Source organism: Myxocyprinus asiaticus, chromosome 4 (genome assembly GCF_019703515.2).
Source record: "Myxocyprinus asiaticus isolate MX2 ecotype Aquarium Trade chromosome 4, UBuf_Myxa_2, whole genome shotgun sequence".
NCBI classification, from domain to species: Eukaryota; Metazoa; Chordata; class Actinopteri; order Cypriniformes; family Catostomidae; genus Myxocyprinus; species Myxocyprinus asiaticus.
The window spans coordinates 58,027,242-58,051,354 of record NC_059347.1 but is presented as its reverse complement, the minus strand read 5'-3'; the positions used below and the strand labels follow the sequence as shown (position 1 = coordinate 58,051,354).

Genomic DNA, 24,113 nt, shown 5'->3' with positions numbered 1-24,113 from the left:
ACTACATTGAACAAGCAGTCCTTGCCCCAATCTCACCATTGCAAATTCTTTCTATCAAATTGCCTAGAGAAGTAAATGTGCATCCCATTGTTTCACACTTACATTCAGTATGGACAAAGGTTTCCTGTATGTTCAATTTTGATACCTAAATGTTTCCTCAAATTGTGTATTAACAAGTCTCCCTTTTGCTGGAAAGAATGGATCGAGAGGGGTGTTGCTACACTTTGTGGCCTTTATGAAAATGGAGCTTTGAGATCATTTGAAAATATAACACAGCAATTTGGGATTTCTAGGTCTCAATGTTTCAGGTATTTACAGTTGCGCCATCTACTTTGTACTATTTTTGGTGTAGTACACAGCCCCCTAAATCTGCAGACACCCTCTGTATGGTGCTCACAGCCTTTGGAAAGGTACATGAAGTGTCAGTGTATTATTCCTTGTTGATTCAGAGTCTTGGTTACGGGGCCTTAACAGCTCATAAGAGGTTATGGGAAAGAGATTTTAACTTGGTATTGGAGAATGGGGAGTGGGAAAGAATAAAAAAGAAAAAAAGAAAACTATTTCTAGGAATGCAAGGGTACGCCTTATTCAGTTTACGATTTTGCATAAGTTCTACTGGACTCCCTCTAGATTGTTTAGGCTTGGTTTAAAAGACACACTTACCTGCTAGAGATGTTAGTTGGAGGATGGAGACATGGGCCATGATCTATGGTTTTGTGCTAAGATTCAAGAATTCTGGGTAAGAGTCCAGAATTGTATCTGTGAGGTTTTAGATACTCAAATTTCATTCTGCCACAGACTATGTATATTATAAGTGACAAATATACAAAAAGCTGGGTCCAAACTAGTGTAATGATTGACAGACAGATAATTCTTAGAGGATGGAAGTCAGTTGGGGCTCCCTCATTTCAAGAGTGGTTCACCAAATTGGGCAGGGTGGCAGCATTTGAAAAGATGTCATATAAGCTGCTTGGCAGATTGGATGCGTATGCTAAGAAATGGGACAGGTATTTGTCCTTTCTGGAAGGCGCTCAGTGAGGACTATGTGAAGAGAGACAAAATTGTGGTAGTAATTGTGGATTCTGTTCTTTGTGTATTTCTTTTGTCTTTGATTTTTATATTTTTGATTATCTCAGATATTTTGTTTTGTTTTTGTTTATATGTGTGCATTGTGTAATTTAGGCTTTGACCACAGGGATGCTTGTTGAGGGACAGGGTGGGGAGGGGGAAATAATGGGGGTTAAAGTTGATTCTGTATATATGTATATACAGTATATATATAAAGAAAGAAAGAAAAGGAGAGACAAGTCGAAATACATTTTTGTGGTAATCAATATTATGCCACAAATGCTGTCGATTGAGCTTAACTTGTATTGAACCCAAAATATTCCTTTAATCACATGAGGAAATCTGCATTCTCATTTACATGAGTAAATGAATAAACCATTTTCTAAAGTGCATGTAAATGTGGTCAATGTTTACGTGTACAACGTTTGTAGCTACTACTTTTTTGAAAAGTGTTGCTTCCCCGACGTTGGTTACTTTTGAACTAACTTGCAACACGTAAGTACATGAAAGCAAACACTTTTTTCTACATAAGCTCAATTTAATGCATTGTTGGATTATTGCTGGGTTCATATCCTCCTGGGAAGTTCGTACTTATGATGTCTGAAGTCGTAATTCTGATCTGATGTGCATTCAAGTGATTTTTAATCTGAAAGAATAGACCCATTTTGCAATTTCATATTACTTTCTCTCTTTTTTACTAACTGACCAACACAGTACGCTTTTTAGCACCAATGCAACCAAACTAAGAGTAGCGCGCTACTAACTAAATTATATTTTTCATTTACAATCATTTAAATTCATGATTTGATCACACCATATGATTTATGTCAGAAGAGAGAGCATTAAACATCAATTGTCATCTTCTACAGTCAGTTTTCTTTCATGGCAGACTAACAGTTTGAAGAGAATCTTGCTAAGCTTGTTAAGTTAAAGCTAGTTACACTGTTGGCATGTTTATGGCTAACTACTTGAATAATAACATATCCGGCTTAATGTTGCAGACATTTGAAGGTAACTCTATCGCCCCCTTGAGTTTTGGGGTTTGTTGCTGCTACAAGCGCACATCAAATATGTGCAGTGGGGCCACATACATCTGCATTTGCAGATTTGTGTCAGTATGTTTCTGTCTTAATGCTTTATTTTAGCTCTAGTTCAATTTTTAAATGTGTTTGTTTCACCATTCGGCGAAATAACAGTAGAACTGTTAACAAGATCTAGAAATGACTCTAGACACCCTTGATACAGACTGTGTGAGGGCACAATGTTATCTCTTTTCTCCTGACTCTGTGTTATTTATTAAACATTCTCTCCCTGGTCGGGCCCCCCTCCTCTACACCCGCGCCTGTGCTCCCTCTCTTTTGCTCTCGCTCATGTTCAAAGACACAGTTTAATCTTCCAGATACATTTTAATGGCTGCATTTAGTAGCTTGGCACTTTTATCATCAAAGCTTGTGTTAGTGTTTGTATGAGTGTTTCTCATGGGAAATTAGTTGAATGACTCGAGGCATATGATGGCGAGAGTTTAAGAGGGACAGAGAGAGAGAGAGAGAGAGAGAGATTTCTTTAGATTAAACTCAGAACACTGTTCACATTAGTGTCAGACTACAGAAATGAACAGGAAATGTTGTGCTGGCACTGTTTAACAAGGCCGTTACCAAGCACATTGTGTTGCGGTTGTTAACCAGTTCTACATCTTTTGTTATGATACTGACAAAGTAATGTTGGTGCGCATGCTTCACAGTTGCACCGTAATTTGTGAGTTATTGAAGTTTTTGTTAAGTAAAAGGAGCTTTCTGCTAAACCTTTGGTTTTGCGTATTTTCCTGAACGTAACATTTGGTGATGAGGATGGCTTTATCTCTACCTCCTCCCGAGCCATTTCTGCTCCACGCTGGTGAACCTGTCTTGCCGTGGGAGCGCTGGTATGTGTAATTTCAGATGAATCTCGTTGCCACGGGCTTGGATGATGTCCCGAATGAGAGAAACTGCGCACTTCTCCTACATTGTCTCGGAGCGGAGGGAATATGGATCTTCCAGACGCTGAGAACCACAAATACATACGCAGACGCTGTTGCGCGACTAAAGGGACATTTTCAAAAGACTCATAGCGTGCTGCTGAAACATTTAACTTTCAGACAAAGATGCCAACGGTCGGGTGAGTCAACCAGCCAGTTTGTTGCTGAGCCATGCAAATTTGGTGCTCTCCGTGACTAATTAATTCGAGATCAACTTATTGAAAAAACAAACAGCACACGAGTCAGAGAGAGACTGCTTATTGAAGATGATAAACTTACTCTGGATAGGGCTCTCACTCTGGTGCTCCAAGTTGAAGAAGCTACACAGTGTGCAGCTAAAATAGCAGAGAATAATGCAGCTAAAACAAGCTCTGATGTCACCACTGTACATGCAAAAGCAGTCACTGATGAGGGGCCCCAGCCTGCGGGTGTAATCATCCAGCAAATTCAGCCTCAGTTGGGTCAACAAAGACTGAGGTATGGCAACTGTGGGTCCACTCATCATGCTGACAGGTCTCAGACTGCCCAGCTATCAGCCAAATGTGTAGGCAGTGCGATAAGCCTAACCACTTTGCAAGGTGGTGCAGGTCAAAGCTCAGCTCAGGCTCACATAACACATTACAGCCCTCACCAGCAGTAATCCACACAGTCATCCTCACTCAGTCACATTTACTACATGTGGTGTACAGCTGAAATGCTGTTGCATTCTGCTGTTCCTTGACGCAGGAGCTAAAATGTCATTGCTTAATATGGCCACCTACAAGAAATCTTTCTCGGACGTTGCATTACACCCATCGCCTCTGAAGCTCTGTGATTATGGCCAAGCCAGCATTGGAGTGACTGGAGTAGTTAAGCTGCCAGTATAATTTGGGCAGAAATGTCTTGTAGAGTTCCCATTCTTTGTCACACAGCACGATGCCAATATCCTGGGTTTAGACCTGTTCATCAGCCTGGGGTTTTCGCTGTATGACAACAGCGGAGCATCTATCCTTCAGGTGGACTCTCCATGGCAGACACAGTTTCCTACTGTCTTCGGTGGTTTAGGCTGCCTTTCTGCTTTCGCCCACAAACCTCTGCTTAACCCGGATGTGCCACCCGTCATTCAGCCACTACGCAGGGTGCCCCTCATCATGCCTGACAAGGTCACTGCCGAACTACAGGGGATGACAGCAGACCTCATTGAGCCCATTGATGCCTCCCCATGGGTCTCAAATCTTGTGATTGTGCAAAAGAGGTCAGGTGGCATACGTCTGTACGTCGACCTTCAGGGACCCAATAAGGCAGTGGTGCCAGACAAATACCCACTCAAATACAATTGAGAAGCTCACAACACTTTTCCACAGCTCCTCAGTGTTCACAAAGCTGGATTTTAAGCAAGGTTACATGCAGATACCCCTGCACAAAGAAAGCAGAAACCTGACTGTGTTCGTGACTCACATGAGGGTTGTCCGTTTCAAGAGGATTCCGTTTGGCCTGAGTTCAGCACCTAGCTGTTTTCAGAAGATCGTGACCACTGTTCTAGCAGGGCTCCCGGGCACGGCTGTGTACTTAGATGATATAGTTGTACACGGCAAGGACATGGCCACTCATGATGAATGCTGAGATGGGTGTTCATAGCTCTGTCCAGACACAATCTGACGCTGAATGCAGAAAAATTTGTGTTTTCAGCCCCAGCAATAGACTTTGTGGGTCTTCAGGCGTCCAGCTCGGGCATCACACCACTGCAGTCCAATGTAGAGGCCATCCTAAACCTCCCAGTGCCAGCCTCAGCTGGAAAGCTTGCATTCTTCCTCGGTATAACTGCTTACTTTCTCAGGTTCTTACCTCAGTATTCTGCAATCACTGCCCCCTACAACAGCTGCTCAAACATGACGCCCCCTGGGTATGGACAGCGGAGTGCGAGTGCACTGTTTAACAGCTCAAGAAACTTCTCACGTCACCACCAACACTAGCTCATTTTGATCTCTCCAGTCCCACCCTGGTGACATGCAATGCCTCAGCAGTAGCAGTTGGAGCAGTCCTGTCACAGCTGTATGGTGGCATTGAAAGGCCTATTGCTTTCGCTTCACGGGCTTTGAGTCCTGCTAAGCAGAAGTACTCAGTGGGAGGGAGGGAAGTGCTGGTATGCATTTGGGCATGTGAGCGCTGGCACATGTACTTATATGGACAATCCTTTAAACTCAGAACAGACCACCAGGCACTCACAGCCCTCATGTCCACTGCAGGAACTGGCCACAAGCCACTCCGGCTCCACCAATGGGCTAACAGGCTGAATCAGTACAACTACCAGCTGCATTTCACCCCCGGCATAGACAACGTGGTGGCGAATTTACTGTCACGGTCAGTTGCGGACTCAACCGGCACAGCCATGCAGCCGGAGTCAGACATGGAAAGCGACCTTGTGCAGCTCTTGTATGAGCCCCTACAGGCCACAGTGTCTCTTGAAGAGCTTCAGCGGGAGTCTGCAGCAGACCCACTCTTCATCACCCTCAGCACCTACATTCAGGAAGGCTGGCCAGCTCGGGTGAGCCCTGAACTGGCACCCTACTCATGAGTTAAGACAGAACTGATATGCTAGGGTGAGTCATGCATTGCGTGGGGGGCACCGAGCAGTCGTTCCTCTGTCCCTTAGGGGGCAGGTTCTCACAATGGCACACGAGGGTCATGTGGGGGTGGTCAAACTGAAGCAGAGATGCAGAGACTTGGTTTGGTGGTCAGGGATTGATAGAGAGCTAGAAGCTCTTGTGCGTGACTGCACACCTTGTCTGCTTAGTGGCAAAACAGGAACTCCAGCCCTGCCACCCATGCAACCCGTTGATTGGCCCTTCAAGCCATGGGAGCATCTCCAGATGGACATCTCTGGGGAACTCACCTCTGTTCCCCACCATCAGCGGTTCCTAGTTGTGGTGTTTGACCTCCACTCGAAGTGGCCTGAGGTCATGCCTATGGGCTCAGTTACAGCCTCTGCAATAATTGATTTTCTGGAGCAGCTCGTTTCCTGGTGGGGGGTCCCACAGGTAATTACCACAGACAATGAGCCGCAGTTCATTTCCAGTTCCAGTTTTCATCCTACCTGGCAGCCAAGGGAATAGCCCATATACGTACTGCCTACTACCATCCCCAAGCTAATGTGTGTGTGTGTGGAAAAATTGAATCAAAGTCTGAAAAATGGCATGTGCACACACCTTGCCCAAGGTTTCCTTTAAGGCGGCTCTCTCCCAGACCCTCTTGCATTATTGCACCACCCAACATGCCACTACAGGGGTGTCCCCCACCAGTCTTATGCTCGGCAGAGAACTGGAACTACCATTGAGTCTGTGCCCACCTTGTCAGCACCCAGTGAACACTTCAACCTGTGCACAAATTCATCAGCACCAGCGCGACATGAGAGCCAGGTATGACGGCAAGCATCATGCTCGGCCTCACCGCAGCAATAAACTGGGCTTTTTACTGTCCGAGCCCCTCCAGGTCAAACGGAAGCTAGAGCCGGTCATGTTTGAGCTAGCTAACGGGTCCCGCTGGCATGCCAGCTGCCTTCGAAGAGTGCCCGCACCTTCAGCTACAGAGGACAGCCTAAACCGGCCTATGGTCATGGACCCTATGATGCAGCCGCAGAATCTGGATCCTGATGCAGTCACCAGACAGAAAGTGGTAGCTGATCGCCTCTGACAAAGGAGCATTCTGCTAACCCATTGGTTTTGTGTCTTTTCCTGAATGTAACACATTGATTACAACAAATTCAAAGCTTTTTCTATGTGAGGCATCTGAAGATATTAGTTTTAAGGTCTAGGAGACACTAAGAACTTTGTTTTTGCACTTGAAAGATTAAAGGTAAAATTTGTAATTGTGGCGCCACTAGTGGAACGAAACGGAATTGCAGCCTGTTTGTTTAAGACAACCAATGGTGTGAGTTTGGGGCGGGTCTATCTGTTTATCCAATCAGTGAGAGATGGGAGCAGTATTTGAAACTAGTTATATTATTTTGTTAAATTATTTATTTGTATTTTTATGTGAAATAGCACAAGTCTATGGACTAATAGGTAACATTTCACAATAACGTCACATCTGTTAACATTAGCATTAGGTATCATGCACTTACAATGGACAATATTTTTTACAGCATTTAATAAACTTGGTTAATGTTAGTTTGTAAAAATGCAGTTTTTCACTGTTTGTTCATGTTAGTTCATATACATCAACTAATATTCAAAAAATACAATTTTGATTTAAAAAATATTTATTATGTTGAAATTAACATTAACTATATTAATAAATGTTGTACAAGTATTGTTCATTGTTTGTTCATGTTAACTAATGTTGCTAACTAATGTTAACAAATGGAACCTTATTGTAAAGTGTTACCATGGAATCTTTTATGATACTTTAATGGAATAGTTAACCCCAAACTGAAAATTCTGTCATAATTTACTTGTCATTAGCCCCCTTCGGCCTCTGCACACTGTACTGCCACTCTAATCACTTCCCGAATACAATCAATAGTGTTTATAATTCAAGCGTGCTCCTGCATAGACACAACCTTTCTCTCTCACACACAAATGCATATTTAAACATGCATGTGTCTGTATATACAAACTTAAACTCTAAGGTTAACATGAAATCAAAATTGACCCTACTATTTCATCTATGTTTCTGGTATTATTGTGCATGATTAATCAGTAAACATTAACCCAAAGGGTAAATTTATATATATATATATATATATATATATATATATTCATCAAAATGTAATAACTTGCTCCTTTTCTGATACGACTTTACTTTCTGGTTGACGTCACCAATGCTGTGCAGGCTTTTGGATAATGTTAACCATTAGCCAAAGTGCACATTTACAAATTTTTTTAGGTTATCATTGTATGTAATGAAGCCTTTCTAAAATCTTTTCAATATCAATATCGGATGACACATTGACAATACATATGTACTGTCATTATTTATCACTTTATTATAGATTTACATAGTGTTGGGTAGTAATAGACTACATGTAATCTGGATTACAAAAAAGTGAGGCACTGGAAGTGAATAGGCCAAGCCATAAACATTAAAATACTCACTGTTTCAGACATATAGCCACAAGATATAAACAATATGTGTGTTAACATGGCTTTAGTGCAATAAAATCACTTACTCAACTTTTCAGCATCGGTTGCTACGCCCCTAGTCATAGCAACAAAGACTCTTTGTATCTAAATTAGTTATAAATTTACACTCTTCTCCAATGTGTAAAATAAAACATTTAATGATAATTTTTACCAGCATCTTAAAATCCTGAACCTCTGGCACCATCATTCAAATTTTAAGTTGTCTTTCTCAAGAGGGTGCTTACTGGCCAAAAAAGCAGAATCCTCCATTGGGCTGCATGCAAAACTCAGAACATTTTTGACATTTTGACAGGAAACAATTTTTACATGAAAAGTATGCTTGTTTATATCTTTTAATTTCAAGGATTGGACGTAAAATACCAATGGAAATCCGCCCGTGTAAATCTCCAGAAAATTATTATTTTTAAATCTTACAAACTACTGTGATTGGTGCATCCTGAACAGCACTGATAAAAGTAACAGGATTATGCGCCGCTTAAGTAGGACAATAATTTACACATGAATAATTATACTAAGGACATTTAAATTGTTGTTAAAATTCAAATAAAAACATAGTATAAACAAAGTATTTTCTGTGTGATAAAATTGCTCAAATGTTGGTCGGACATTTCTGATTTATCTCAAAGTTGATAGGGACATGTCCCTGTATTTGACTATTTGACTTAGTAATGGATTACATTTCAGAAGTAATCTACATAACACTGTTTACATATTACAAGTAGCTCTTTTACAAGGAAGGTAAAAATGTGCAAATTATACAATGACTTTCAGGAGGGTGAATTTGTTAAACAAATTTCAGTATTTAATTTTATGCATTTAATGTATTTAATAAAACTTCCTTAATGAATAGCTCAGTGGTAAAAGATGCTGGCTACCACCCCTGGAGTTCACTAGCTCGAATCCCAGGGTGTGCTGAGTGACTCCAGCCAGGTCTCCTAAGCAACCAAACTGGCCTGGTTGCTAGGGAGGGTAGAGTCACATGGGGTAACCTCCTCGTGGTCGCTATAACGTGGTTCGTTCTCAGTGGGGTGCGTGGTGAGTTGAGCGTGGATGCCGCGGTGGATGGCGTGAAGCCTCCACACGCACTATGTCTCCGTGGCAACACGCTCAACAAGCTATGTGCATAAGATACGTGGGTTGGCGGTCTCAGACACAGAGGCAGCTGGGATTCGTCTTCTGCCACCCGGATTGAGGCGAATCACTACGCGACCACAAGGACTTAAAAGCGCATTGGGAATTGGCCATTCCAAATTGTGTGTAAAGGGGGGGGGAATAAATAAATAAAAAAAAAAAAAAAAGGGAATGCCTTAGCAACCACCCAGAACACTATACCAACTGTCTTGAAAACTCATAGCAATACGCAAATAATCACTCACAACACCTTAGTGACTCCATAGCAATGTCGTTGAACCACCTAGCCTAGCATCATTGCGGTTAATTTAGCATGGACAACTCACATTTTCTGCAGAAAATGTCAAAATTAAATTGTTATTTGGCAATAACTGTGTTAACCACAAACAGCTGTATTTAACTTGTAACTTTCACCTATCCCAGCTTAATATGCCCAGACAACAAGTAAGCCATTTGTAGGTTAATTTTCTCGAAAACTGCGAACACCTTGTCTCTATGGCACTATAAAAATAGCTCTTTGTTTTGAGTGACCCATCCAGCTTGACACAACCACACTGACTCAACCAGTGACATGAGTTGGGGGCAGGACTATCTGTTTGTTCGATCAACAGCAGAATTGGAGTGTATTCAAATAGGCTTTTTGAAAACAATGTTTATTTTTGCAATTCCGTTCAGTGGCGCTAATGGTGCAGAAATTGCACACTTCGGCTTTAACATGGTCACGAGTATTTTTACATCACTTTGGCACCCACTTCTGGTAAGGTGGGTTACTGTTAGGCCAACTAATGGGAGTTAAGTGTGTAAAGGATCTTAAATTAAAATTCACAGTTAGGGTTGCCACCCGTCCCGTAAAATACAGGATCAGCCCGTATTTAAAGATGAAATGATGCGTCCTATATCGAATCAATAATGAACGAGTTTTGTCTCGTATTTAAGCTGGTCTGATGGCGCAACAGCGTAATCATTGAAGATTGTTAATTTAACCTAGATATCTGTTGGAAATTTTGCTTACTATGGGTAAGGGACCCTCTGTAAATGTCAGCCAGCAGCATCAGCACCAGAGTGTGTCCTGTATTTTACTACTTCAAAAGTGGCAATCCCATTCACAGTTCAAGTCTAGTCTAAAATGTGTAATTCTCTGATGTTAAAATATGTTCTCCTATCCAAGCTTAATATGCAGAGATAGTCAGAAGTAAGTCATCTGTGAGTTTCTCTGAAAATTGTAAACACTGTGGCTCTGTTTATCTGAGATTCCTGACACAGCAACATTGGCAAAACCAATGGCATGAGTTTGGACTGTCTGTTTTTATACCAAAGGCCTTCATTACTGTCTCACTGATATTAATGAGTGATGAGCTCCTGCGTCTGCTTTACACAGCCAATAGTTACATAAGTAGGGATTTGGGCATGCTTACACACACACACACACACACACACACACACTTTGAACTTCAGAAATTGTGACGATTTTGGCTGCTCCTCACATTGATGTTCCAGAACTGCAGTTTCATTCAGCCCTGATCCCCATTTAATCTGCACACACACACACACACACATTCACAAACTCACAATTGGTACACACATACACACACAAACACATTTGAGAATCAGCAGGAAAAGAGGTCGGATGAACATGTCAGTATTGTTTTACCGCTGTCTGATTTCCAGGAATATGAGCAATAGGGCATGTAATAATTTATAGCCTCATTAAATTAAAAGCCAGTGTATTATTATGGATTCTCCTCCTCCTGCACTATTTTTGTCTATTTCTATTTTTTCAGGGTGTTTTTCTGTCTTCCTGCTGTTGTCTGTCTTATTTTCCCTCTTGTTTTGCAAAAACTCGCTCTAATGATTGACATAGGGGTATTGACATCTTGCCATTAATGTCATTGTTTTAAAGGCTTTTCTAAGACATGGCCTCTGACCCCAAGAGGATCTATGATGATGTGTCATTCTTTGGAATAGCATACTAACATACTACTCTACTATTTCTGCAGTTTGTTGCACCAGAGACAATATAAGGACGAGAGAGACCATTTGTAGGACAGTATCCAATTCTGAACAAATTTGTCACAGACAGCATAAAAATAGGAACCGGTGGCATATAGTCTGACATCTAGGGTTGGGCGATATCTCAAAAACTTCACGAGATAATCACGATCATTTTGCTGATGATATATTGCAATGATTTTTATTGTGCTTTTTAATTGGACATTAAAGGGATGGTTCACCCAAAAATGAAAATTCTCTCATCATTTACTTACCCTCATGATATCCCAGGTGTGTATGACTTTGTTTCTTCACCAGAACACATTTGAAGAAAAATAGAAAATATCTTAGCTCAGTAGGTCCTTACTGAGTGGATGGTGATCAGACATTTGAAGCTCCAAAGATCATAGAAAGTCAGCATAAACGTCATCGATACAACTCCAGGGGTTAAATTAATGTCTTCCAAAGCAATACGATCGCTTTTTGTGCTAAAAAGATCAATATTTAAGTATGTTATAAACCATCGCTTCCGGTAAGTTTTAGGGCAAAGTTCACACGGTCTCTCGTGTGACACATTTGCATTGGCATTTTACGGATGCAGTCTCACATTCTCCTCTCAGTTGAAACATCCAGGATAAGCACACAAACGCACAATTTTGAGTAAAGAAACGGATACAAATACAGACCTAAACCAAAACCAACGAAACTTCTGTACAGCGTTCCTTTTACTCAAGGTTATTATCGTAAACTAAAACGAAAACGAAGGCATTTAGGAAACTAAATGAAAAAAAAAACATTTTCGTAAACTGAAATAATAATAAAAAAAATAGCATAATTAAAATAAAATACAAATAATTTTCGTTTTTGTTCCGGTATGTTTTTAAACCTTTAAACCCGCCATTACCATAACATGAAGATGACACAAGACGGCAATAATAGACATTATTGCATTAGCAACAGAGCAGGAACACACCCTGGGATGCCGCCACTACTGGCTAGGGGTGCCTCAGTTTAATATTTTAATTGCAACTGATGTTAAAAGTACAGGCAGTACCAAGTACTGACTCAATTCTGTACCCGCGCGTCATTTGAGCACAGCCAGCTGATTTTAAAAGGGTGCCATAGTATAAAAAAAGTTTGGGAACAGCAGGTCTAAAGATGTCCGCAACATCCAGTAAATGTACCTTTATTGGCATGACTGTTCATTGTGTTGTCAAAGCATGAGGTTAAAACAAAGAGAACAGAAACAATATAACAATGTCCAGTAATTTTATTCTGTATCTCTCTCTCTCTCTCTCTTTCCCACACACACACTCACATATCAACATACATATGATACATACACACACAGGCACACACACAGTCTTTTCACTCATTCTGAAGGTAATTTGTCAATCTGTGATTTGTTTTACATTTCATTTGGTATTGTACTGTAAAGAGTTTTGTTTGAAGTTCAGTTTTCAGAGTTGTGGCAAGAGTTACTTTCTCATGTCCAGTGCATTAAAGAGGACTTTGTGGTTAAGTTAAATAAATTACTCATTACACGAATGCATGTTTTACCATTTTCCATTTACCCCTTATACAGTACTGTGCAAAAGTTTTAGGCACTTGCGAAAAATGTTGCATAGTGAGGATTTCTTCAAAAATAATGGCATAAATAGTTTTAATTTATCACTTAATGTCATACAAAGTCCAGTAAACATAAAGCTAAATCAATATTCAGTGTGACCACCTTTGCCTTCAAAACAGCACCAATTCTCCTAGTTACACCTGGACACAGTTTTTCTTGGTTGTTGGCAGATAGGATGTTCAAGCTTCTTGGAGAATTCTCCACAGTTCTTCTATCTATTTAGGCTGTCTCAATTGCTTCTGTCTCTTTATGTAATCCCAGACTGACACAATGTTCAGTGGGGGGCTTTGTGGGGGCCATGACATCTGTTGCAGGGCTCCCTGTTCTTCTAATCTTTTCTATTTGCAAAAGTCATGTTTGGGAGTCTAATATTTTATATTTCCTATTGACACACTAAAGCTGAAGATATAAATAACCATCTTAAGACAAATGCTTTTGTGGAGCATCTTAAGTGCCTAAGACTTTTGCACAGTACTGTATAAAAACTAAAACTAAAATAAAAACTAAATGTACTGAAAAACTAAACAAAAACTTACAAAGAACTAACAAACAAAGTTAAAACTAAACTAAAACCAACAAAATTGACAAACAAAACTTGGAGTGAAAAATTGGAGTGAAAAATTGAAAATGAAATAGAAATAAAAACGAATTAAAACTAATAATTTAATACGATTATAACTTTGATCCTACTCAGTTGTAAACAGCGCTGCTCTTCCAGCTGTGTCACATGTGCATCAGTTCTTGCGTGTCTCACATGCCAACATGATTGTCACACACGCATACCGCTGCTGAACGGAAGCGAGGCTTTATAGTTAAAAAGTACTTAAATATTGATATTTATCACACCAAAAGTGATCGTATCACTTTTGAAGATATTAATTTAACCGCTGGAGTCGTATGGATGACATTTATGCTGACTATCTGTGATTTTTGGAGCTTCAAAAGTCAGAATACCATCCACTTGCATTTTAAGGACCTACTGAGCTGAGATATTTTTCTATTTTTCTTCAAATGTGTTCTGCTGAAGAAAGAAAGTCATACGCACCTGGGATACCACACGTTTCCTGTTCAGTCTACAAATACTAAACCGATTTGAGTCAGGCAAAAAATAAAATAATAAAAACAGATTTTTGCTGACTGTCTGAACAAGGTCTTTGCTTAGAACATGTGCATTTGCTGGACCAGCCTGAAAAAGGCAGTTTTTTTGTGTGATTTGAACTAAAGAAGCTACATTTATGATACCATTGCTGTCAGATTTTAAAGATTGTTTAAAATGTATTGTATTGAAACGTTATGTTGACAGACAGTCTTGGAGATTTTGGTCTTTTCCCACTGAAGTAGAGTTGAACTTGTATGCCTATTGCCTTCATAGAAAATTGCTCCTATGTGCATTACCAGGATGGCTAGAAAGTGAACTAATCTGCTTTAAAGAGACTTGATAGTACAGTGCACATGCTGTGCAAAAGTTACATCATTTTTACACAAAATTGGGTCACAAATGCGAAACAACCCATACATATTTCCAAAATAATAACTGGATGCCACTCGCATGCAAGGTGATGAGGTCATTTGAAAACAATGTGGCATATAACTGTTTGAAATGTTTATCAATACTTAATGCCTAAAGTTTGACAGTATACAGTGCATAATATGCAGTAAGCTAGTATTACTGAACATACTGCCTGTGCATTTGTGTGTTGTGCAGCTGCGCCAGGTGGAGATGAGGTGGCGCTGTATGTGGGCATCGTCATGGCGATTGTCATGTGTCTGGTCGTCTCTGCTATCGTGGCCTTGCTGGTGTACCGCAAGACGCATCGGCGCTTTCACTCTGACATCATCGACTCGTCGGTGCTCAATGGAGGATTTCAGCCAGTTAACATCAAACAGGCACGCTCAGGTGAGTCAATAAATGTTTATGTTGATGCATTTTAGTTCTGCACTAGCTGCATAAATAAATGCAATTACTGGAGTTGGTTCAGACTAGTGGTCGATCAATGTGGATTTTTTTTTTTTTTTTAATGGCTGATGCCAATATTTTACAGAAGAAAATGGCAGATATATACACAATGTAATTTGGCCTAATGATATCAAACAAGACAACTTACTGTATTTGACAACTTACCCCATAGAGTATACCCCATACACGTTTTCCTGGGCTAACCCTGGCAATGCAGATATTTGCTTTTAAAAATAAACCTACCCTGAGAAATATTAACTGGAGTAAAAAGTGTGACAACCAAAAATTGCTGAAATTAATGAACACTGATTTATACAATATTAACTCAAAATTTTAAATGTTTTAAAAAAGATTTGGAAACAGAAAATGTTTATTTTCAGCTCTGCTCAGTTGAACCTAATTTCACTATTTTAGCACAGAGGGCCAAATATCTCAAAATTAAATAATTAAATATAAAAATAAATAATATTAAATTTCTTTGGGAGATCAAAGATTAAATAATTAAATCACAAAAGAAATCAATAAATGTGTCCCATTTATTTCATTTTGGTTGTTTTGTTCACACAGAAAAAACGTCATGGTTACTTTCGTAACCTCCGTTCCCTGATGGAGGGAACGAGACGTTGTGTCGATGTAGTGACACTAGGGGTCACTCTTGGGAGCCCGAAACACCTCTGATTTTTTTTTTTTTAAAGGCCAAAGAGAATTGGCGAGTGGAATTTGCATGCCACTCCCCGGACATACGGGTATAAAAGGAGCAGGTATGCAACCACTCATTCAGGTTTTGTGCTGAGGAGCCAAGATAAGGTCCCAGCCATTTCAGTAGGTAGTTCAGCATTGTGGCAAGAGGGACACAACATCTCGTTCCCTCCATCAGGAGGGTGCTACTAGGATGACCTGCTCCCTGTCCTCCCTGACCTTGCACAGGGTCTGTGCAAGTAGGCTCACTGGGGGAAACGCATACTTGCGTAGTCCAGGGGGCAAGCTGTGTGCCAACTGGTCTATACCAAGAGGTGCCTCGGTCAGGGCGTACCAAAGCGGGCAGTGGGAGGATTCCCGGGAAGCAAACAGGCCTACCTGAGCTCAACCGAATCGACTCCAAATCAGCTGACTCTGCATCTCCCATCTCGACCAAGTTGAACCAAAGGTGGCGCTCCTGTACCACCAGGGTGGACATTGCCTGCCCGAGAGACCGCGCCGTGACCTTCGTCACCCGGAGAGCGAGGTCGGTTGCCGAGCGCAGTTCCTGCATCAATCCCGGGACTGAACTATCCTCGTGCAGTTCTTTTAGCGCCTTGGCTTGGTGTACTTGCAGGAGAGCCATGGTGTGCAGGGCAGAGGTGGCTTGTCCAGCGGCAATGTAGGCCTTAGCCGTCAGGGACGACATAAACCTACAGGCCCTGGACGGGAGTTTCGGGCGCCCGCGCCAGGTGGCAGCGCTCTCCGGACATAAGTGCACCGCACACGCACCTTATCCACCTGGGGGATCACCGAATACCCCCTGGCCGCTCCGCCATCAAGGGTAGCAAGACTGGGGGAGCTGAAAGATCAGGACCGGGCAGTAAAAGGTGCCTCCCACGATCTTGTCAGCTCCTCATGCACTTCCGGGAAGAAAGGAACGGGGGTGGGGCGTGGCAGTGGGAGGCGCCCTGAGCCCAGGAACCAATTGTTGAGCCACGAGGGTTCAGGGGGGAGTGGAGGGTCCCACTCTAGCCTAAAGCTCACGGCCGCCCGGGAAAGTATGTCCGTCATTTCCGCGTCGGCCTGGGACTGGGCGACCATCCCCGAAGGGGAAAGCCCAGTCAAAGCCTCTGCGTCTGACTGGATGAGCCCGCTCTCCGATGCTGCGTTTGATAACTCATCCACTTCCCGGGCTCTGAACAAGAGGTCGAACTCACCCTGAGACGAGCTGGCGATCTCGTCCGAGCGCGCAATCGGGGTGAGCGAGCGTGCTGGGGAATGGGAGGTCCGTGTGGGGGAGGTGGTTCCATTGAGGTCTCGGTCGCCTCCGCGTCTGAGACCGTCAATCCGCGCATCTTATCACGTGGCTTGTTGAGCGTGTTACCATGGAGACCTAGCACGTGTGGAGGCTTCACGCTATTCTCCGCGGCATCCACACACAACTCGCCACGCGCCCCAGCGAGAGCGAGAGCCACATTATAGCGACCACGAGGAGGTTACCCCATGTGACTCTACCCCCCCAGCGACCGGGCCAATTTGGTTGCTTAGGAGACCTGGCTGGAGTCACTCAGCATGCCCTGGATTTGAACTTGTGACTCCAGGGGTGGTAGTCAGTGTCTTTACTTTCTGAGCTACCCAGGCTCCAAAACAAATGCTTTTTAAAAGTTGAAGTGCTTTTAACTTGACACAACATGCTGGTCTCATGGCATGAGATGCTGAAAAATCAGTCAGAATTTGTGCAACATACATCAGCCTCAGTGTGAGCGGATGAATGGTTTTAGTTAGGCATTTAATGATTTATTTAATGATTTAATTTAGAATGATTTTTCTCTCTGTAGTTTAGATTAACGATATCAAAATATTTAGAAGGAACTGAACTTCCATCTTATACATATAAACTGATATTATGTTGCTTGCTACACATGGAATGAAACATGTAAGAACGTATACATAGATCATCAATTGAAAATAGCATGGACCAAACATATTTTAATAGTATTACCAAAACAAAGACAAAACTCATTTAGATAGCTAGGTGAACATCCAAACATGTTATTTAGACAAAAATCTCTGTACAGTGGGGTATTGGTTAATGCAACAGTTGTAGTATTACACTCTGTGTGTGTGTGTGTGTGTGTGTGTGTGTGTGTGTGTGTGTGTGTGTGTGTGTGTGTGTGTGTGTGTGTGGCTAAATGGCACTATAAGACAAATTCCAATCAAGTTTTGAACAGATTGGAAGCCGGGGTTCCACTGTTAAATTCTGAGAGGAAGGTGACATTTCATCCGAGGAACATTAGAATGCCCATCACTCGCCAACCTGAACAGGTTATCATTAATGAAGGACCGTACTTTTGCTCGCCATCTCTCTCTCTCTTTATTGTCTTTCTCCAATTTTCTCCCTCGTTTTCTGTGTTAATTAAACATGAAGTAGGCTGGAGGTGTAAATGGCACCCTGTCAGGATGGAAGAGTAGTGAAGAGGGGGTACGGAGATGCCGTAGAGCATGTCAGTAAATGAGATGATAAATACCGCGGCAGAATGTTTTGATGGGGAAACGAGACGTTCTACATCTGTCAGTTGCTGTGTTTTTTGCTCTGCTGAAGAGATCTTCTGCCAGGGGCTGCGGATTTGCTGTGTTTACTGCAGTCTTGCAGGTGTGATGCAATGTAGGCTTCACGCATACTAGTGTTTCCTGCATCACTAGATCTTCCACGCCTTTGTGAAAAGAAGCTTATTTTACCTGACTTGTGAATAGTGGTCTGAATCAAATGTTCAAATGAAATGAGTTTAAATGGGCGGGTTTTGCAAAATGAAACAAAATTAATGTGTCTTTCTATTCAGTTGCATTTACTAGCTACACACAAAAACAACACAGTGTTGTCCGATTGCCGAATGAATTACTGTTATAAGTTGGTTCTTTTTAATCTACAACACAAAACTTTTCTTTGAGTGTGTGTACACAGTAGATATATATATATATATATATATATATATATATATATATATATATATATATATATATATATATATATAATAGAATTAAGTGCAATTTTTCACATGTATAAATATTTGTTAAGAAAGTCCCTGAGACAACAACAATTCAATAATGATTGATTAATTGTAAATGGTTATTTAAATAATTATAAATATAATGTATATTATAAATATAAAAATGTATATTATTAAAATGCATTACATTATTGTGGCAGTCGAGTATATAATTGACAATACAAAATGTGGCTTTAGAAGTCAGTATGTTGTTTATTTCCATATTATTGAACTCAAGCCTATCGTTGGCCTACAGTCCACAGAATTGCAATTTGCAATTGAATTCATCAATCTGTCCAGTCTGTCTTAGTACACGTCAATGTGCACATGCCTCAGATGGACACTCTCGAAGCATCTCACTCTGGTTGCATTGCATCATATTCACAGCTATTGTTCTCATCTAAAGATTTTTAGTAATTGTTGAGATAAAAGCTATAAATTAAAACAATTATTAAATATCAGTTCTCCATTTAGGTTATGTAAACATAAAAATAATCTGTATCATTTCAGTTCTAAAAAATAAAAAATACTGCTACACACCGTTTTTTAAAATGTTTTTTAATAAATGGTATTTAAAGACTGAAACTTTCAAACTTGTCACAGAAACAGTATTGTTTTGTTTAGTATGTACTGTAGTTAACACCAGTAATGGGGTGGCATGGGAGGGGGAAAGCAAATTATATAGGACAAACAAAAATGCATATGGTCAATTCAGTCCCAGTGATCACACTATGATAAATGACTTGAACATGATTATTGGAAATGTAAGTGTAGTGCTCAGAGTGAGAAATGCACACCTGAGTAACCAGAGAGAGAGAGAGAGAGAGAGATGGTGTGTAGAGTGACAATCTTATGTTTAGTCACTGTGGGAAGCTGAATGTTAATGAGCAATCAGTATGGAGATTACCAGCCGCTGGCTATAAGAGTCCTTTGCAAGTTTACACACACACACACACACACACACTCAGAAGAGAAGGAGTTTGCAACCATTTCAAAGTAACGCACACCACAGAAATACACACAAGGGATGGTTCACCCAATATTAAAATTTCATCATTATTTCACTCACCCTCATGTTATGAATTTCTTCCATAGAACACGTAAGTATATGTTATTATCCATACATAACAGGTAGACAGTAAACAGGGGTTGTCGAGCTCCAACCAGAATAAAGAAACCAGAATGATTAAGTAGAATCAGAATTGAAACCAGAATTGTTAAATTCTGAACGATTTTGTTCCCAAGTAATTGTAGAAGGTGGGCTGAAAATAATCACTACAGGATACAAAAATATCTTTTGGGGTTTTATTCTGACGGCTGATTAGTAAAAAGGGGAAAAAAACAGCAGTCGATGTTTTTGTTTTTTTTTATATAAAAAGAGAAAAAAGGAACAAAGAAAATACAAAAATATAAATACAAAAATGGAATACGGAAATAAAATAAGGTACAATGAAATACAGTAGAGGCCAGTTCACACGTGTGTGCAGAATGTGGTCAGACTCCATACATGCAATCCATATGCATCCCAAAGAACTCTCAAATGATGAACAAAACCAAGAGCTCTCTTGCACAACATTTGTTTTCATGTCTCTAACACGGGAGAGTGATGCAAAACTCTTAAAGTAGCCACATCCAATTTATGACTAGAATTAAATTGCATGAAATTTCTCCACTTGGCTACATTCTTCCCTGCTAAAAGTCATTATCCCTGATGACTTAATACATATTTTTCACTTCTTTAACAGCTTCTCTAAAGAATACTACCCAGGCTTGTTAACACCTATGAGAAGACATCAAGACTGAGTGAAACAGCACTGCATAATGATTTTGGCTAATTACATGGGTTTGAGTGTATGCCAGCATTGGTTCTTTTAGATCTTCTTGGTGCTGAGACAGGCTTTTTCATCCCTGGTTTAGACACTCTAGGAGCTGTGTCATTGCTAGACTCGGCTCTCTCTGATAGCGAACATTGTTGTTCAATGTTCCCTGAAATCAGAACAGGCTCACCTATAAGGGCTTCAGCGGCTGACACAGGGTTTTCAGCATTCACATACTCTGTCTATTGCAGACTAGGATATGTGACCAATTCTAACACAACAAAATCAGGATCAGAATGGACAACATCAACCTGCTCAGAAACCGATTTGCCCCCTCGATTGTGGTGTTATGGGAGAATGGGTTTCAGACACCTTTGGCTCAGGAACAGAGTTAACACAAGGGTGCAAGTCAACTGTATGGACTCTCTTTATAGGACCACCCTCAAGGGGCTCAATTGTAGGTGTGTGGTACCCTGCACATCTATGACCCTGTATACAGTAGGACCCCATGAATCCTGTATTTTGTTCCTAACCAAAGGTCTGTAACGCAAGTATACCTGCTGACCCACATCAAACACAGGGCAAAAGACCTTGTCATTCAAAGTGGCAAGTCTCTCAGCAGACTTGAGTTTGGCGTATTCCCTGGCTTTTTCATGAGCTTCTTTCAATCTGTCTTGGTGAATCACTAACCAATCATGGTTTCTGTCCACAGTTTGCCCTTGACCTAGCAGTGCATCTACTGGAAGATGCGGGTTGACTCCAAACAGTAAGTAATATGGTGAGTATCCAGCGGTTGCATGTGGTGTTACATTATAAGCATAAACCAACTCAGGAAGGTGTTCTGGCCAACATTTTTTTCTTTTAAGGGGGAAGTGTACATAATAGATCATGGATCGCTCTGTTAAAGTGCTCGCACTGAGTGTTATCGTGAGATCGATAGGGTGTTGTGCGGGTTTTCTTTACACCATACATTTTACACAGCTCAGCAATCACGTTGCTTTCAAAATTTCTGCCCTGATCAGAATGCAATCGTTCAGGCACACCATTTCATGAACCACTCTTTCAGAAGGATCTTGGCAGTGGTATTAGACCTCTGATCCTTGGTTGGAAATAACTGTGTGAACTTTGTGAAAACATCAGTAACAATTAACAGTTTCTCATGGCCATCAGAGGCAGGTTCAAGCACAGTAAAAACTACTGCCACTACTTCAAGGGGCCTTGAAGCCAGAAATGGCTTCATAGGAGGATGTATCCTTGGCTGTGGCATCTTGGTTAAGATGCACCTTTGACACTTTTTTTTTTTTTTGCTCACCTTTTCTCCCCAATTTGGAATGCCCAATTTGCAATGCACTCTAAGTCCTCGTGATGGCGTAGTGACTCACCTCAATCCAGGTGGTGGAGGATGAATCTCAGTTGCCTCAGTGTCTGAGACCGCCTTTGACACATTTTGATCCACCGCTACACGTCATTATACATGCCAACCCAGAAGCAACGTTGCCTAAACAGGTTTAGAGTGTGCTCAATGCCTTGATGTCCCATACTGTCATGAACACTATCAAGGACCTGTTCTTTTAGACATGACTGTATGAGCAGCTGTTGACATTCACCACGATGTTGGTCATTCATAATGTGATAAAGCAAGCCATCCAGCTCTCTAAAACACTTCCACTGCTTTATCAGTGACTGTACAGACTTTGATAGACCAGATCTCTCACGAGTGATGGGCTTTTGTTTACGTTCCCAAAAGGTTCTGAAATAACTGAGAGTGGGATCTTTCAATTGAAAATACTTCAGTTCAGCTGTTGTATAACCTGGCAGAGTATGCATACTTTTTTGAGGGTTACTGCCTTTCTCTACTCCACACTCTAAAGCATGGATCTGTCTAACCCTACAGCACTTTTCACCAGCCATCACGAAGTCGGGTTCTAAGGTTGTTCCTTTGTTTATTATATTTCAGATGGCACTACAGTCATCATATTCTGCATCCTCAGGAGTGGCAGGCTCCCCTGCAGATGGCTGCCTAGAGAGGGCATCAGCAGCTGCATTATGCCATCCTGGGCGCTGTTTCACATAAAAATTAAAGACGGCTAATTGATCAATCCATCTTTGCTCAACTGCACCGAGCTTGGCTGTTTTTAGATGTCACAGAGGGTTGTGATGACCACAAACTTGGAGCCTAGCAGATAACCACAGAATTTTTCAGAGTTAGCCCACTTCAGGGCCAGTAGCTCAAGTTTCATGCTGCTGTTATTTCTGTCATTCCTTTCTGCTTTACGAAGTATCCTACTGGCATGAGCTATGAGTCTCCTACACTCACCCTGCTGCTGGTATAAAACAGCACCCAGGCCTTCACTGCTCACATCAGTCTCCAATGTGAAAGGAAGATTGAAATCTGCATACCCTACCACAGGAGCAGTAGTAAGCTTCTCCTTCAGCAGATCAAACTCTGATTGGCACTCTGATGACCACAAAGCACTAAACTCTCTTTTTGTGGTGCCAAACTGCTTGATACACAGATTCACTAAATCATGGAGGGGGCCGGCAATTCTAGAAAAAACATCAATTAACTTTATGTAGTAACTACAGAACCCTAAGAACAAGCGTAATTCCTTAACTGGGAATTTTCCATTGCATGACCACTTCAATTTTACCTTGATCAGTACCAATACCTGGAGCTGAGATCTGATGACCTAAGAAAGTTACTTCTTGCTGCAAAAAAATTACACTTTTCAGGCTTAACTTTGAGAACAGTTTCTTTTAGTCTTAAAGACTACTTCCAGTCTCTGCAAGTGCTCAGGGAAAGTGGGCGAAAACACTAGTGTAAAAAGGGACGATTTTCTATCTGTTACGGAGTGGAAATTCAATAAATCGCCCTTGAAGGTCTCTGCGTTGTTCTGTCTTTTCTGAGCGCTGAAGTAAAGCAATTATTGTTATTTCACACTTTTCCATTATTCATTTTATCTGATTCCAATTTTATATTAATCTGACTCCAATTTAAATTGATCTCTAATTTAGATTACAGCTCTTTAACTTCTGATCATTCTTTTAATTTAATCTTTTTAAGTTATTGATTACTCTGAATCATCTTAATTTCATTATCCTTTCATTCGGGTCCCGATTATCGCTTAGAGTCATATGCCGGCCGATTAACTGCATAGATCTCATGGACACAAAATTGCCAACCCGTTCATAGTCAACAGTTGCAGGGTTTACTAATATCATATGGTTCAGCCACATACTGCTTGCTCATAACCAGATGCTAGTTTTATTTAGTCACATTTCATACAACTTGCTAAGACGGTGATAAGCATTGACTGGTAGTCTTACGTGGTTTCCTCCTATTCATAAGCTCCAGTAATGATCATTATCCTGGACATAAGTTTGCGGTAACAAAAGGCATCCCTCGAATCTACCGGTGATAAATGATTTCGGATGAATTCAGAATAAATCAAAAATAACAATTTATTTGCCAGGTGGGATTTAAAACATAAGTTACAAAATCAATCAAAGCCAATTTCACACATGATCAGAATAAATAAACATTTCTAAAAATAAAAGACAAGTCAAAGAAACATACCTGACAAAACTACATGCAGCGGTACAGCATGGGAGATCTGCTTACAGATTTCTGGTGAAAACGACTACACACATCAATTGTA

The 24,113-nt window shown here is 40.9% G+C and overlaps 2 protein-coding genes across 4 annotated transcripts in view; both read left to right on the top strand.

Moving 5' to 3' along the window:
* The window catches only part of LOC127440017 (NAD-dependent malic enzyme, mitochondrial-like), a 714,514-nt gene that overhangs the window by 383,469 nt on the left and 306,932 nt on the right, over window positions 1–24,113 (top strand). The window lies entirely within an intron of this gene.
* LOC127440002 (netrin receptor UNC5C-like) overlaps window positions 1–24,113 on the top strand; it is a 232,031-nt gene that overhangs the window by 177,441 nt on the left and 30,477 nt on the right. Inside the window, exon 8 of the mRNA XM_051696358.1 lies at window positions 14,658–14,849. Within this exon, the coding sequence (XP_051552318.1) occupies window positions 14,658–14,849 (192 nt within the window). The remainder of the gene's footprint in view (window positions 1–14,657; window positions 14,850–24,113) is intronic.